A 14,807-nucleotide genomic window follows, 5' to 3' on the forward strand; every position below is an offset into this window, starting at 1 on the left:
AAAAAAATATAAATAATTCTATCCAAATACATAAAATGTTAATTTTAATTTATAAAATATTGCTTAAAGCTTTTAAGTGATTTAAAAATATGATAAATTTTCACTATTCTTTATTTTAATTGTTGATAACTCTTTTTTTTGCTTTAAAAAATAGCTTCTTTCAAAATAAATCCAATTAATCTGTAAAAAACATAAAGTAAAAAAAGTATAAAAGAATTTATTTAATTTTTAGTAAATTGATTCATTTACATACCTGTTAATAAATTATAAAACCCATCAATAATTTTTAATATGTTTACTAAAAATACCAATAATAAATCTAATAAATCAATAAGCAAATAAGGCAAAAAAAGAGTAGGTACATAACTACTTAAAAACTTCTAAAATCCTTGTAAGATTAATATATTTATTTTAAGTGGCACGAAGATATTTTGTAATAAAAAATAAAAAAATATAAGATTTTTTATTATTTTTTATTATTTTTTAGATAAATCTAAAAAAATTAAAATTTAAATATAACTAAAAATATATGTATCAACATTTTAAATTGATCAATTTAATTAAAATGCTTAAGTTTTTTCATCAAATTACAAAGATTTGTATTTTTTTAAAAACTGGTTTTAATTTATGAGATTAATTAAAATCCTTAAAATATTTTTACATTTATTTTAAGTATTGAAAAGGTAGATATTTAGATTTTTTGAATAAAAAAAATTAAAAACATATTTTTTATTCTTATTTTCAGTTATTTTTTAGATAGTTCTTAATTAAATATTTAAATATGAGTATAAATCAACTCTTAATTTATATCAAAATATGTTAAATCAGTAAATTTAATATGAATAATTAAGTTTTTTTAATTTAATAAAAGATGTTTATTATTTATTTTAGATACCTAGTATTAAATTTAAGAATTTAAATCTTTTTGCATTAACTTTTAGGAAATTAGATTTTAAAATAAATAAGTTATCATTCATTTTTATCTTAAATATCATCATTATTTAAAAAGAAATAAGAAAAAATTTTAAGATATTATAAAAGCATTATTAAAAAATCTTTCTTTTTTTGCATTTTTTATTATATCAAAAAAATAGTTTAGGCTTTTTTATTTTAATTTAACCAATTAATTAATAATTTAAAATGTGTTATATGCAGTTAAAGTAGTTTATTTTCAGAGGCATATTTTAAAGTTTAGATAATTTTTTAGAAAAAATTCTTATTTAAAAGCACTTTAGTAATAAGTTATAATTTTTATTTTACAATTGTTAAACTGAAATGTTAATTGGTCATCTAAAGTTGGGTTTGTAAGCTCTATTACTTACTCTCTAATTTCTAGTATTCTTTTATTAAACAAAAAGATTAATTTATATGCGTATTTTGTCGCTTTAATAATTAATTAATTTTTAAAGAATTAATTAAAGGTTTTTACAAAGTTTCTAAGAAATGAAATTTATAGTACTATTATGTATTGTTTTATCCATATCTACAATTAGATGTGAATGCTTAAAAGAATGTTGCAAAACTTTAGCTGAAAGACCTGCCCTTTCTTACACCTTTTACTAAGATACAGGTCGCTTTACTGGTGGTACTGGAAAATGGGCAATTGAAACTAGAAGTATATTACATATCATTCTTTCCCTAAAATTGATGTTAACTTAAAATGAATTTTTAATTTTAATACAAAATTATACTAAAAGCTTATTCTGGACAAGGAGAAGGCTACTTGAATCCTGCAAAATAATGTGTGGTTAATGTAGGTGTTTTACCTGCTAATACATACAAACTTGGTTATTGCAAAGATCTCATGCATGAAACTACAACCAGACCTTGTTCTTTCTACTTAGATCCTTAAGATGAAAGTAAAATGTGTGGAAGAAACGATTTCTTTATTCATGGTTGCTAATGCTGCACTGAAGGTGATACTACTTAACCTCCAGTTGGTGGATGCTCTGCTGGTTGCATCATTATGAACATCGAAAACAGACAAAAATTAAGAGTTGGAGATATTGTCCATGTTGTTAGTCATGATCCTAATAAAGCTTTTTTATAAGAAATGCCTATTGAATAAATTGATGCTTGATTAAAAAATCTTTTTTTTCTCCAATAGAAATTTTATAAGATAATTACATTTTTATAGTTTTTACTCTAAAACAAGTTAAAAATTAATTATTTAAGATAATAATATTTAGAACCAAATAATTATATAATTTACCAAATATATATTGTCAAAAATTTATTAAAACTAAGTAATCAATAATTTGAATGACTGAATAAAAAAATAGATGGATGATACTGTTTATTTTATCTATCGAATCTTTAAAATTATTTTTTTTTTTAAAGAAATTTTTATTTTTAAATAAATTTTATTTTATAACTTATATTTTTTAATATTTGATTTTAATACAGAGTATTTATGATATTTATATTTATATTTGAATTTTAAAAATGATAAGGAATGATAAAAATTTTCTACCTTTGAAATATGTAGAACATAAAAATAATTTTTCCTTTTTTATAAATAGCTTTATTAAAAGAAATTAACTTCTAGAGTAATAATATATTTAATATAATTTTATAAAACTTAATATAGATTTGGATATAAAGTAATAAATAGTTTTTAAATAGTATAGGTTTATTCATATAATATTTAATTTGATAACTCTCATTATTAAACATTTTAAGTTTATTAATTTTATTAACTCTTTTATATTTAGATTTACTAAAAATTAAATTTTTTTAATTTTCTTTCATGAAAGATAGTTATTTATCATATCATCATCTTCACCTTAATCTAATTAATCTTCTAAGCTTGATTATTAAAGAGACATTTGTCTTGAGATGTGAGGCTAGAGTGGTAATTATTAGTCTTAATCTTAATTTCTAAAGAAATCTTCATAATTAGATTAATTTAAGGAATGGTTATTGTTGTTGTTATTATTATTATTATTACTACTACTACTATTATTTATGTTATTATTAATTTCCATTAAAGGAATTTCTATTTAGCTTGCTATATCTCCATTTTCTTCAATATATGGTTCTTATTTAGGGAATAAAGGCTAATTACTATTACTGTTATTATTATTATTATTATTATTATTAGTACTTTAGATGCAATATTAGTTTTAGAAATTTGTTGTTATTCTCTGTGCAGGAACCTATGGATAGTAATAAGCATTTTATTAATTTTAAGGATATAAGTAAGGTTAATAATTTGGAGTTGTGTAAGAAGATTAATTGTAGTATATAGGATTTTAATGGGGAAGTTAATACATATTCTTAAATCCATAAGCTGTTCCATAAAATTGTTAATTTTATTATTAATGGACAGGATACCTATTGTAATGGATTGGAGTACTTTATTATTAATTAATTGGTACTTATTATTATCCTATTTGAGGAGGAGCACTCATTTGTTAATGTAACTAAGGTAGGTTACTTGAAGTAGCATTGTTTTCCATTGAAGAAATATTTTAATTTTATTGGATTTTAGTTTGAGTTTAAGCCCTCTTTTTATTTTTATTATCTTTTGAGATTTTACTATTTATAATTCCAACAGAAGAGCCTGAATTTTCTTTTCCTGCTGATGAAGACTTATTTTCTTTATTATTTTTACTGCTAGTTTTGTATTTGCTTTCTTAGTTATTTTCTTATTAAGAAACTAAATTTGTTTGTTACTATTGTTAGTAGGAAACTTAAGAATTTTACTAGTTAGAATTTTGCTTTAGATTGTCATTATAAATATTTTATTGGCCAAGATTATTTGCATTACCTAATATAAATTAAGAAAAAAATAAATTAGTATTTTTAATTAAATACTTTTTTTAAAATATTATAAAAACTCAAATATTTAAAAACGAATTTGTAAATTAACTAAGAAAGTAGAATAAAAAGAGTTTATATCATCAAATAATTAATTTAATAATAATATTTGAGAACAAGCATTTTTGTATTAGCCTTAATAAATAAAAATATATTTTGCTTTTATCAATAAAGCTTTTATTGAGTAGAAATAAAATTTGTTAAGTAAATTTAATTAAAATAGTGGTAAATAAATGCCAAGCAATCAAGTAAATTTGATTTCATAAAGCTCTTAAAATTGTTGAAAAGTTAAAATGAGTAAGTGTTTGTTGAGCAAAAATAACTTCTGATCAAATATAATTTTATTATTGCTTATTTAAAAAATAAAATTAATGCATTACTTAAAGGAGCTTTGGAGTTTGATGCAACTACATTGTTACTAGATGAGGTATATGCTATGTTTGAACACCTAGACTAAAGAATATTATGGCTATTATCACTCAAGAATCTTTAGCTTTAGTCAAATGCTCCTTGGTCTCTATTTGACTAGGGATAAACAAATTAGGGTTGCTACTAGGTAGAAGAGATATCAGCATTATTCTTATTATGTGACCAAGAGCCTTTTAGATATTATTATTGCAATTATAGTTGTTGTTCATAGTATCCTGCATCGTATTTTTGAGGGTTTTCTCTCTCAACAGAAGAAAATTCACAAGCTTTTCTATTAAATCTAGTCTTTTCTCCTTCTATCATAGCTCTTTGAATAGTCTTTTCCTATTCCTAAACAAGTTATTTCATATGCAGTATGTGCAACTCAACTTCAAGATCATCTGAAGGACAGGTTAATTGATTTACTATTTTATCAATAACTATTTTAGTATATAAAGGTGTATTAAGAAGAGTTTGTTAATTATTAGTTGAGTAGGAGCTATTATTCTACTTTTCCTTTTCTTAGTCTAAATGCTCTGACGATCTCTTTAATGACAGGAGATATTGCTGCTATTGTTGCTAATACTGTATCTAGCTCTTATTTATAACTTCCTAAATATTTATATCTTATGTAATGCTAGGAATGCATGGAATATAGTTAAAAAGGACATGCTCTTCAGTTTATAATTGAAGCTTATCATGATTTAATGACTTTGAAGATTTAAAGTTATTTTTTTTAGAAGAAGGAGAATGGGAAAACATTTTTGCGGAAATTCTACTTACAAGAAATGTGTATTTATGTATGTATTTAATAGGGATTTTCTGTATAGTGATTATATTAATAATAATATAAAGCTTTTTACTCTTTTTTGTTTTCCTTAATTTTTTACAAACCAATTAATTAGTTTTTCTTGATTAAAAATAATAATTTGATGTATCATTCATTCAATTCATGAATTATAAACAATTTTAATGTAAATTAATAAACAGTAAATTGAAAATCTCAATTTTAAAATTTTAATCTTAATTTTTAATAGTGATTCTTATTTAGCTCAAACAAGCATTTCTAAATATAAATTTTAAGATTAATTTTTATCTTGAATATATTTTTTCATTTTAATAAATTTGTGAAATTTAGTAGGAATCAATAATTATTTCATTTTTATTTAAATTAATGTAATCGCATCTTAAATTTAATATTAATTATGTATTTTTCTTAAAAGACTTATTTTTAATTTCCTAAATACTAATTAAATGTAATAAATAAAAAATAATTCTATGCCTTAAATATTCTTAAATTTTAAAAAATAGAAATTTATAATTTTACATATCATAAAAATTATAGTTAATATTCTATTGGACACAAAATAAATAATTAAAAAGAAAAACTACAAAATAATAAATTGTACTGTTAAAAATAAATAATAGATTAAATATAAATTTTTTTATATTTTTTTTACATTTGATGTTTAATAATTTTTTTTTTTAGTTAAATGTCAAAATTTATGTTTTAAATAAATTATTAAATAATAATCTAAATACATTAAAAATTATAATAAAATATGTTTGATTTATGCTTTGTATTAGAGTAATGTAAATTATTTAAATAATTAATTAAATTAGATAATAAATTTATTTCCTCTAAAAGATATTTTTATTTTTTAATATGTTTTAAATAAAAGAAAAATACTCAAATTTTTTTGAAAAATATTTTTTTTTACATTTCTTAGTTTATAAAACGCACAAAACTCTCTAAATTTATATATTTTTTCTAAATTAGATAATTATATTACTAAAATTTATTTCTTTGTAGTTAAATCAATTAAAACATTCGAGCAAAATAAAAAGCTTTTATAAACTTAGATTTGGTTTTTTGAAATAATCAGAAATTTTAATTAATAATATAAGCACCTTAAATTTTTACAAAAATTTATATTTTAAAGGATAATTGTCTTAAAATGGGTGTAAGGATAATAATTTTTTTCGCCTTTAAGTTAGAAAGCTTACTATCTTTTATGTATTTATATCATAGCATATTTTTATAAATAAATGAATTATTCAATAAATTAAATTTATCAAAGAATTAATTTATTAAAAACAGTTTAATTTCAAAATCATAAACTTTTAAATAGATAAAAAAATTTAGTTTATAATGATAGTAAAAAATATTGATTAAACAATAAATATTATAGTCAAACATTTAGTTATGTTTATATTTGATAATCTAAAATAATAATTCAAAATTATTTAAAATTTGGGAATAAAACAATATCTTTATTATAAAATAAATAATTTAGGGTTTTTATTTTTAAAACAAACTATCTATAATCATCTATTATAAAAATTTATTTTAAAGATTGAAGAAATAATTTCAGAAAAATAATTTAAATAGAATAGAATATAAAATTTAAAAGATTATACTAAAAGTTGTAATAAATTGATGTTTTATTTGTGATATTTAAAAAATCAATATTTATTTTCAGAAAAATATTGTTAAATATTTTAGTAAAATTTTGATTAATTTAAATGTTTAATATTTTTTGATGATTCAACTAATAAAAAATGTAAAATTTTAGATTGATCAAAAGAAAAAAATACTCAAATATTATCTTTTAATTACTTTATTGAATATTATTTTGTAATAAGTAATTAACATTATAACATAAATTTGATAATAATTTAATATATAAAAGGCAAATACTTTTAGAACTTATTCATCACTTGATTGGTGTGATGTTATTTCAATATTATATAATAGTAGCAATGAATACCATAGAACAAATATATTAAGGTAAACAATATAAATACTATATTTTTACAAACAATAATATTAATCTGAATATATTATTTGATAAAAAAAATTGATTATCTCCTCAAATATGATAATAATAGTATGCAAAAATATACATAGATAGAAACATTTATTTTGCCAATTATTTAAGTTTATTTAGTATTATTCTCAATAAGGTAATTAATTATTATAATTTATTTTGTTCATTTTACATTTACTTTATTTATAAATCACTATGATTGATTGCTTAGGGCTGCTTAGATTTACATTTTTTAAATCAACTCTTTTTCTCAAATATCTTTTTTTATATGCAAAAATATTTTTAATATTGAAAAAATTTATTTGTAAAATCTCTTTTTTCAGCTTAATCTGATTTGGAATATATGAAAATTTTTTTATTTATTTCCTATTCTTTAATTTAAAATATTTTTAAAATTAATAAATTACTGCTGCCAGCTTTAGTCATTTCGTGCATTTTCATCAAAGCATTTTATTAGTCCATTAAGATTGAGAAGTATGTAGGAATGACTAAAAAGATGAAGGCTATTTAATATTCATAAATAGAAATTAATTTTTAGAAGTTAAAAATTGATATTAATTTTATCTAATAATTTGAAGAAAATATTATTTTATCATAGAAGCTAATCTAAAATGTATATATAATCCATAATGAAAATAATTAATTTTTTCGCTTTCAATCCTTAATAAAAATTAAAAAAGCTTACAAGTAGTTCCAACCCATAAGCATTTGCCCATCTTTCTGTAAAGGAACATTAACTTGCTAGCTACAACTGCGTAGACTCTTTATAATCTACCTAATAATCCGACTTTACCGCTTCCAGAGGTAGCTAAAGCTGATCTAGAACCATAAGATGAATTAAAAGATTAGTTGGATTATCTCATCATTTTTTTATAATTTATATATATGAAATATTTGTATTCTTTTCCTTTTTATTTAAGTTTGTTTTATTATCTTTGAAAATATAATAATTATCAAATTAATTTAGATTTTATACATTCATCATTTAGAAGCAAAAACACTTTACAAAGAAATTTCATTCTATTTACTAAGATTTCTTTCCACAAAATTTAAAGCTTAATATTGCCCCAAATTAAAATCAAATAAAATTTGCTTTTTTAACAAGAATATGTGTATATCTATCTATTTATGCTTCATTATTTATGCATTTGCACTAATAACTTTCAAATGATTCTATTAACTATTTCTTTAAACAAGAGAAAGTTCTATATCTTTCTAATTGAAATGTTTATTAGTTTGCTTGCATTCAGTCATTTATTCATTTTTATAAAAATAACTTAGTAACTAAGTAATTCATTAAGTATTTATCCAACATTTTATATGCTTTATGTATAAATATGTTTTAATCTGAGCAATTGATATGTTTTAGGATTTTACAAGTAAATTATATGATGATATTTTTATATATTTTATTCATTCAATTAACTTATTATTTATTCAAAGTTATCAGAATATTTATATGTATGTAAATCATTGTAATTATTATAAAAAACTAAACTAATAATGAAAATATGTTTTAAGTGTTAAATAATTATTAATTTATTAATATTGAGTATGAGTTGAAATACATTTTTTAAATATAAAACGGATTTATTTTGATGTAAGTATAGTTTGATATTAGTAATCTCATTTTTTAAGCTTTATTAATTTATTCTAATAAATAAAAAAAATTATAAGTTTAATTAAATAAATTTGAAGTTTCTTCAAGCATTTTTTATTTTTGAGATTTTATTCAAAATAATTTTAATATAATATACTTTGAAAAATAATTAAGTAGTCAAAAATAGCCAATAAAATTTGATTACTAATAAACATTTATAACGTTTATCTTTATCAAATTTTAATATCCAAATAAATATTAATTAATTTATAAAAATATTTGTTTGCATTTACCTAAATTTTATTTGCATAAATATAAATAGAATAATATAAATAAATCAATAATTTAATCAATAAATAATACAGATTATCTTTACAATCTACTTCAAAAGATAAATTTTAAATAAATTATATAAGCTTAAAAATGGGTGCAAGCAAATCAAAGGATTAATAGGATTAGACAGCAGAGCTAGATTTCTCTATCGATATAGAAAATTTACAATTCGTTAAATAAGTAGAAGATGCTCGATATGGTAAATGCAAAATTTTTAAGTCGGATAAGTTTGACCATCTTATAGCACTGGTTAGAAAAATTTTACAAAGAGATTCTGAGGTAGAATTGAAAAGTATCTAAGATACTGCCCATTCTCTTAATAATTTAAATCATGATTCGGTAGTTAAGCTCTTGAGATTCAAGACATCTAAGAAAAGCGAGCTATGCTCATCGTATTGGAATATAGATCTTTTTTATGAGTAAATTTAAATATGAATTCATTCAAAGATTATACATAATTGATAAAATATTATTCTTTGATTTATGATAAAATTAATCAATGAATTAGCAAAAATGTAAAAAAAATAAAATTAGGTATATTAGCAATGATTTAGAATCTGATATGCAGAGAAGAAAAAAAGAAGAAGTTTTTTATGATGAGAGTGAACTTTGGCATATTATTGTTTCAACAATTGCTGCTTTAGCATATCTGCGCTCTCGTGGTTACGAACATGGAGATATTAAGCCTTCTTCCATCTTACTTAGCGATTAAGGTAGAATCAAACTTTTACCGAGCCCTATTGTGAGCTCTGGTAATTTAAATAATTACATGCAGGCATTTATGGGAATGAGAAAAGCGAAGTATCTTTCTCCTGTTCTTATGAAATCTCTCGAGTTATAAAGTTAAAGACCTCAACATAATTGCACAAAAAGTGATATATTCTCACTAGGTTTAGTTATCCTTGAAGCAGCTCTATTGATGGAGTAGGATGATATTTACGATTTCGTAAACTTTGATATAAACTAATAGGTCCTAAACTCAAAGATTGAATTCGTAAAACATATTTTAAAAAGATTGATTGTTTAAATTTATAAAAAATTTTTTTAATTAAAGGTTCAAGAGAAGTATAGCATTTAGCTAGCATAATTTATTTAATAAATGTTAATATTCGATGAGCTGGAAAGACCTGATGTAGATATTTTGTTTGCTTATATTGAGGAATTGTGCAGATAGGGTATTCAAATGGCAGATCGTATTTTCTCTTTAGGATTAAAAGACAGACAACCAACTTATAACTACACTCATGAAAACGAAGATGAGCAATACATAAACTAATAGTTTAATGAAATGTAAAATAGCAACAGTAACGATTATGAATCAGTCAAAAAGAATGCAAACAATAATTTTTTTACTCCTGTTAAAGAAAATGGTTACGATGATTAAGTAAAAGACTACTAAAGTGATTAAAAATAAGCTGTCATCTATCGTTAAGAAATAGTTAGAAGAAGTAAGTGGACATTAGAAGAAAATCCTGAAAATAATTTATATCTCGGAAGTACTTCTGCATAAATTAACTAAAATTATGACCCTAATACTAATTTAAATAAATTATATACTTTTTCTGATGCAGGAAATAGTATGAGCAAATAAATAACATTTGGATCTCAAACAAATGGAAATTACAAAACAACACAAACTCTTCTTGATCAATACACTCCTTCAGCTTCTTATGATCCTATATTTTAAACAAGCTTACAAAAGAACAACGATTACAACATAAATCAGTATAGTTCAATAAAAGTTCCTGATTATAATCCAAGTCTCGGATCTGGAGCTGCAGGCATATCTTCAGTAGGAACAGTACCAAGTGCATACGTACCTATGCTAGTGAAGGACTATAATTATACAAGTACTCCTTATACAAATCCTATTACACCAATTAACAATGGCACATCTCTTTATTAAACAAGTTACAATTAAAACATAAATAATCTTGACTCCATAAATAAAATTATTTCAAAATACTCCTAAGTCTGATATTAAAGGGAACTAGCAAGCTATTTTTTTAAGAAATGTAATGAAAAATGTGTGTCTATTATGTTTGTTACAAAATAAATTAAAATTAAATAGAATTAACACTTATTTATTAATTTTTATATCTTTTTTATTGGTAAAATGAAAGTTTATTATAAATCTGAATAATTTAATTTGTTAATTATAAATTAAATATTAATAGATAGACAAAAATTTTATATTTACAAAAATCTAAACAAGTATATATATTAATGAGTAGTTAACAACCTGATAGTCCTACTATATAAAATGTGCCTTTATAAGAAAGACACTTGATGTAAGAAAAAGTAGCCGAAGATATTTCTAAGGAAGCTTATGATTACATGCCTGTAGAGAGTTTTGGTAGCTTTTTAATTAAAAAAATGGGATATGATGAAAAATAAGGCATTGGTAGAAAGTAGCAAATAGTTAGACCGATAGAATTTGTACCTAGAAATCATAGACAAGGTTTAGGAGCTGATCCCATGCCTTCATTTTTATAAAAGTAAAAAGATGGAAAAGAAATCCCAAAGGGGTTACAAAATTTAGTTAGCAAAACGGGAAAGAGTTATAATTATATTGGAGATAAACTTATAGATAAGAATAAATAAATAGATATAAATGATAAGGTAAATATTATAGCTGGAAAGCATGAAGGATTGCAAGGTTTTATAACAAAAGTTGACAAAGAAAAAGAAGAATATTTAGTTGAGTTAAAAAACGGGCAAGTTGTCAAAGTAGATAAAAAATAAGTAAAGTTGATAATACCTGAGCTGGAAAAGATGTAGGAAGAAACTAAACATAAAGAATAAAGTGATAGCGAAAGTGAAGCAAGTAGTTAAGGTAATGCTGAATCTGATTAAAGTGAATCAAGTGATGATGAAAAAAGTAGCAGCGATCATGAGAAGAAAGCCAAGAAATCTAAAAAGATTAAAAAAGACAAAGATAAAAAAGACAAGAAGAGTAAAAAAGATAAGAAAAGCAAGAAAGATAAAAAGAAGAAAAAAGACTCAAAAAAGAAAAGACTAAAATGGGTAGAGCCTCTTATTAGAATACGTATTATTAGTAAAAAATATAAGGATGGGCAGTTCTACAATGTGAAGGCAATTATATCAGATATAATAGATTGCTATACATTCACAGTAATTACTCCTTCAAAAAACACATTAGAAGATTTAAGAGAAAAGGATATAGAAACTATCATTCCTGATATTGGAAAAAAAGTTAAAGTACTAACAGGTGAAAATAAAGGTCATGTAGCTACTTTATTGGAAAGAAATAAAAGGAAAAATGAAGTTGTGGTTCAGATAGTTGATACTATGGAAACTATTATTTTATCCTAAGATGATGTTTCTGAAGTTGTAGCTTGAATGGCAAATATAAATTAATTCTACATTAACAAGTTTGTATAAAATATCAAAAAATTCTAAAGAAATTTTTTTGCAGATTTCTTTGCTTGGTTTTTACTAAATAATTAATTTATTAATATTTTTAATAAAAATTTTATCTACTAATAATTTAAGAATACTTCTATATATAAAATTTAGTGAAATAAAATTTCTTACTATGACAATTCCTCAAAAAGCTTAGTTGAAATAACTTTTACTTCTATTTAAAAATTCATTATTTTCATTGATTCTTCGAGGATTGTGTATATATTATTTTAGCTATTTCAATTTATTAATAATATTATTAATAAATAATATTTTTTATTCTAATGTTTTTAATATTTAACTCTTTATTCTATCTCTTTTTAACTTAATATAAATCAAAAATATATTTGCTTGTAACAATTGTTTTCTAATACTAATAATTTGTATTATAGATGCTAACAATTCAATTAATTATTAACTTAGGTTGCATATATTAAACAAAAATTTTGGAAAGTCTTTTATAGGGTGAGAATTTTGAAAATAAACTGTTTTAGAAAATTTTATAGATATTTTTTCTTAAAATAACTTCTGTTTTGCTAATTAGAATTAATTTTAAAATGCCTGTTTAATATATTTAATAAAATTTAATTTAAAATATTTAGATTCTTAAAATTTCTAATATTTAATTATTAAATAAATAAATCCACTCACTTTAAAGAAGAGATAACTTTAGTTGCATCAATTTTAGGAATGCATTATAAATATTAATAAATTTATGGTTAGAATTCAAAATCATATTTAAAATGTTTGAATTAATCTAAATTTTTTAAAATCGTTGTTTATTCTTCTAATCTTTTAAAGTTAAATGTCCCATTATAATCTCTATGAAATTCATTCATTCTTGCAATCTATGAAAGACTAATACCTATATTAATATTTATTAAAAATAATTTTTAAAAAAATAAATTTGTAAGTAATAGAAATAAATATTCACCAATATAAGGAACTGCAGGTAAAGGAGAATTATTTTATTGAAGTGCTAAGTTTACTTAATTAGAAAAGCAAACATCCAATTTTTTTAATTTTCTTTGAGAGATAATATTTATGTAATCAATCATTCCAGGAAATAGAAATTTTGTTGTTTAGATACTAAGATATAACGAATATGAGCTAGAAAAATTATTGTATAACTTAAGTTAAAATGCTAAACTTATGATTTATTCGATTATTGTCACCCTACTTTTAAAGGGAGATTATCCTGGCTCGTACAAGGAAGAAAAATATACTAAAACACAACTAAAATTGCTTAAGCAGTCAAAAAATTATATAAGAGGAGCAGTAAATTTATTAGGATATTTTTTGTGGTTTAAAATAGTGCGATTATCCAACTAAAAAAGCAAAAATTATTCATACAAGCATATTTACTAAGCCAAGATGATAATTTAATCTTTTTGCATTATTTCATAAACTTTTTCAACATATCTATCAAGCACGCAGTCTGATTTAATTTTTTTTATCACTAAATTGTACTAAAAATTCTCCTCGTCATCAATATTGCTTGCTAAAACCTCTTCAAACCTTTTTAAAATATTCTCTAGCTATATTTAAATCCATTTTGTTTTTATGCACTCTGATTTGCAAATTTCAATCAGCATATTTAGAAAACTTCCCTAAACTCCTTCATCGTATTTGATAACTGTACTATTGTGCTTAAATAATTTATATTACCCAAAAGCTAATCAAAATTTAATTATTCTTTTTATATAATTTTCATGTTTTTTAATTTAGAAATAAAGTTATTCGTTGCTCATTTTTATAAAATATAAATACCGTAATCCATAGTTCTAAAAACACAATTATTCTGATATGAACTTTAGTCCCATTCTGCTTGAAATACTCAAGTATTTTATTGAACATTTCTTCTTCTGAAAATACAGTTATGTAACAAAAAATGAAGTAGTCATAGATATTTTTGATATTTGCTGTATACTAAGAATATATGAAATTACTGCCACTTGAAGTGAATTAGTTTTATTTATTTGAGTATATTTCTTAGCTTTGAGAAACTCTCACACAATCATTTTCAAGCTCTTCTTTAAAAAGTAAATCTAAAAGTTCATTTAGCTTCCAGTTTAATTTTAAATTTAATTATTCTGAACTCATTCTTTATATTTAAAAAGTAAAAATTATTAGTATAAAGAATATTGATTTATTAATATTTTTGGTAGTTTAAAATCTTTGATAGTAGCTGAGTAACCAGTAAATTTTCAATTAATATTGATAAAGTAAAATACTTTATTCTAACTATCTAGAAGCTTATGTAAACTAAATTAAATAAACAAGCATATATTTAAAAAAACTAAGCTGTTGAAGTAATTTTAGAAACATGGATATTGAAAAGTAATATAAAAAAGCATTTCCTTGATCTACATGTAAATTTTAATAAA

The 14,807-nt window shown here is 21.4% G+C and overlaps 6 protein-coding genes across 6 annotated transcripts; 3 read left to right on the forward strand and 3 right to left on the reverse strand. All coding sequences in view use genetic code 6, as the record gives it.

The window, feature by feature from the left end:
• Positions 1-1,443: 1,443 nt before the first annotated feature.
• Positions 1,444-2,080, forward strand: TTHERM_00486700 (hypothetical protein; the record flags this gene model as incomplete). Its single annotated transcript, XM_001032882.3, has 2 exons — positions 1,444-1,615; positions 1,698-2,080. 2 exons carry the CDS (start codon positions 1,444-1,446, stop codon positions 2,078-2,080), a joined length of 555 nt encoding a protein of 184 aa, XP_001032882.3.
• Positions 2,081-2,747: 667 nt separating this feature from the next.
• On the reverse strand, positions 2,748-5,142 carry TTHERM_00486710 (hypothetical protein; the record flags this gene model as incomplete). Its single annotated transcript, XM_001032883.2, has 2 exons — positions 4,203-5,142; positions 2,748-3,772 (listed from the first exon to the last, which is right to left on the reverse strand). The coding sequence occupies exons 1-2, from the start codon at positions 4,990-4,992 to the stop codon at positions 2,748-2,750; spliced, it is 1,815 nt and encodes a 604-aa protein (XP_001032883.1). The 5' UTR covers positions 4,993-5,142.
• Positions 5,143-7,091: 1,949 nt separating this feature from the next.
• Positions 7,092-8,016, reverse strand: TTHERM_00486720 (transmembrane protein, putative). The gene is made up of 3 exons (XM_001032884.3): positions 7,747-8,016; positions 7,469-7,564; positions 7,092-7,319 (listed from the first exon to the last, which is right to left on the reverse strand). The coding sequence occupies exons 1-3, from the start codon at positions 7,925-7,927 to the stop codon at positions 7,312-7,314; spliced, it is 285 nt and encodes a 94-aa protein (XP_001032884.2). The 5' UTR covers positions 7,928-8,016; the 3' UTR covers positions 7,092-7,311.
• Positions 8,017-9,084: 1,068 nt separating this feature from the next.
• TTHERM_00486730 (kinase domain protein) lies at positions 9,085-10,972 on the forward strand (the record flags this gene model as incomplete). The annotated part of the gene is made up of 3 exons (XM_001032885.2): positions 9,085-9,413; positions 9,529-9,988; positions 10,049-10,972. 3 exons carry the CDS (start codon positions 9,085-9,087, stop codon positions 10,970-10,972), a joined length of 1,713 nt encoding a protein of 570 aa, XP_001032885.2.
• A 248-nt stretch (positions 10,973-11,220) lies between these two features.
• TTHERM_00486740 (KOW motif protein) lies at positions 11,221-12,357 on the forward strand (the record flags this gene model as incomplete). Its single annotated transcript, XM_001032886.1, has 1 exon — positions 11,221-12,357. One exon carries the CDS (start codon positions 11,221-11,223, stop codon positions 12,355-12,357), a length of 1,137 nt encoding a protein of 378 aa, XP_001032886.1.
• A 663-nt stretch (positions 12,358-13,020) lies between these two features.
• Positions 13,021-14,570, reverse strand: TTHERM_00486750 (RasGEF domain protein). The gene is made up of 3 exons (XM_001032887.2): positions 14,191-14,570; positions 13,355-14,069; positions 13,021-13,285 (listed from the first exon to the last, which is right to left on the reverse strand). The coding sequence occupies exons 1-3, from the start codon at positions 14,521-14,523 to the stop codon at positions 13,068-13,070; spliced, it is 1,266 nt and encodes a 421-aa protein (XP_001032887.1). The 5' UTR covers positions 14,524-14,570; the 3' UTR covers positions 13,021-13,067.
• Between the last annotated feature and the right edge of the window lie 237 nt (positions 14,571-14,807).

Source organism: Tetrahymena thermophila (assembly GCF_000189635.1).
Source record: "Tetrahymena thermophila SB210 genomic scaffold scf_8254527, whole genome shotgun sequence".
NCBI lineage: Eukaryota > Ciliophora > Oligohymenophorea > Hymenostomatida > Tetrahymenidae > Tetrahymena > Tetrahymena thermophila.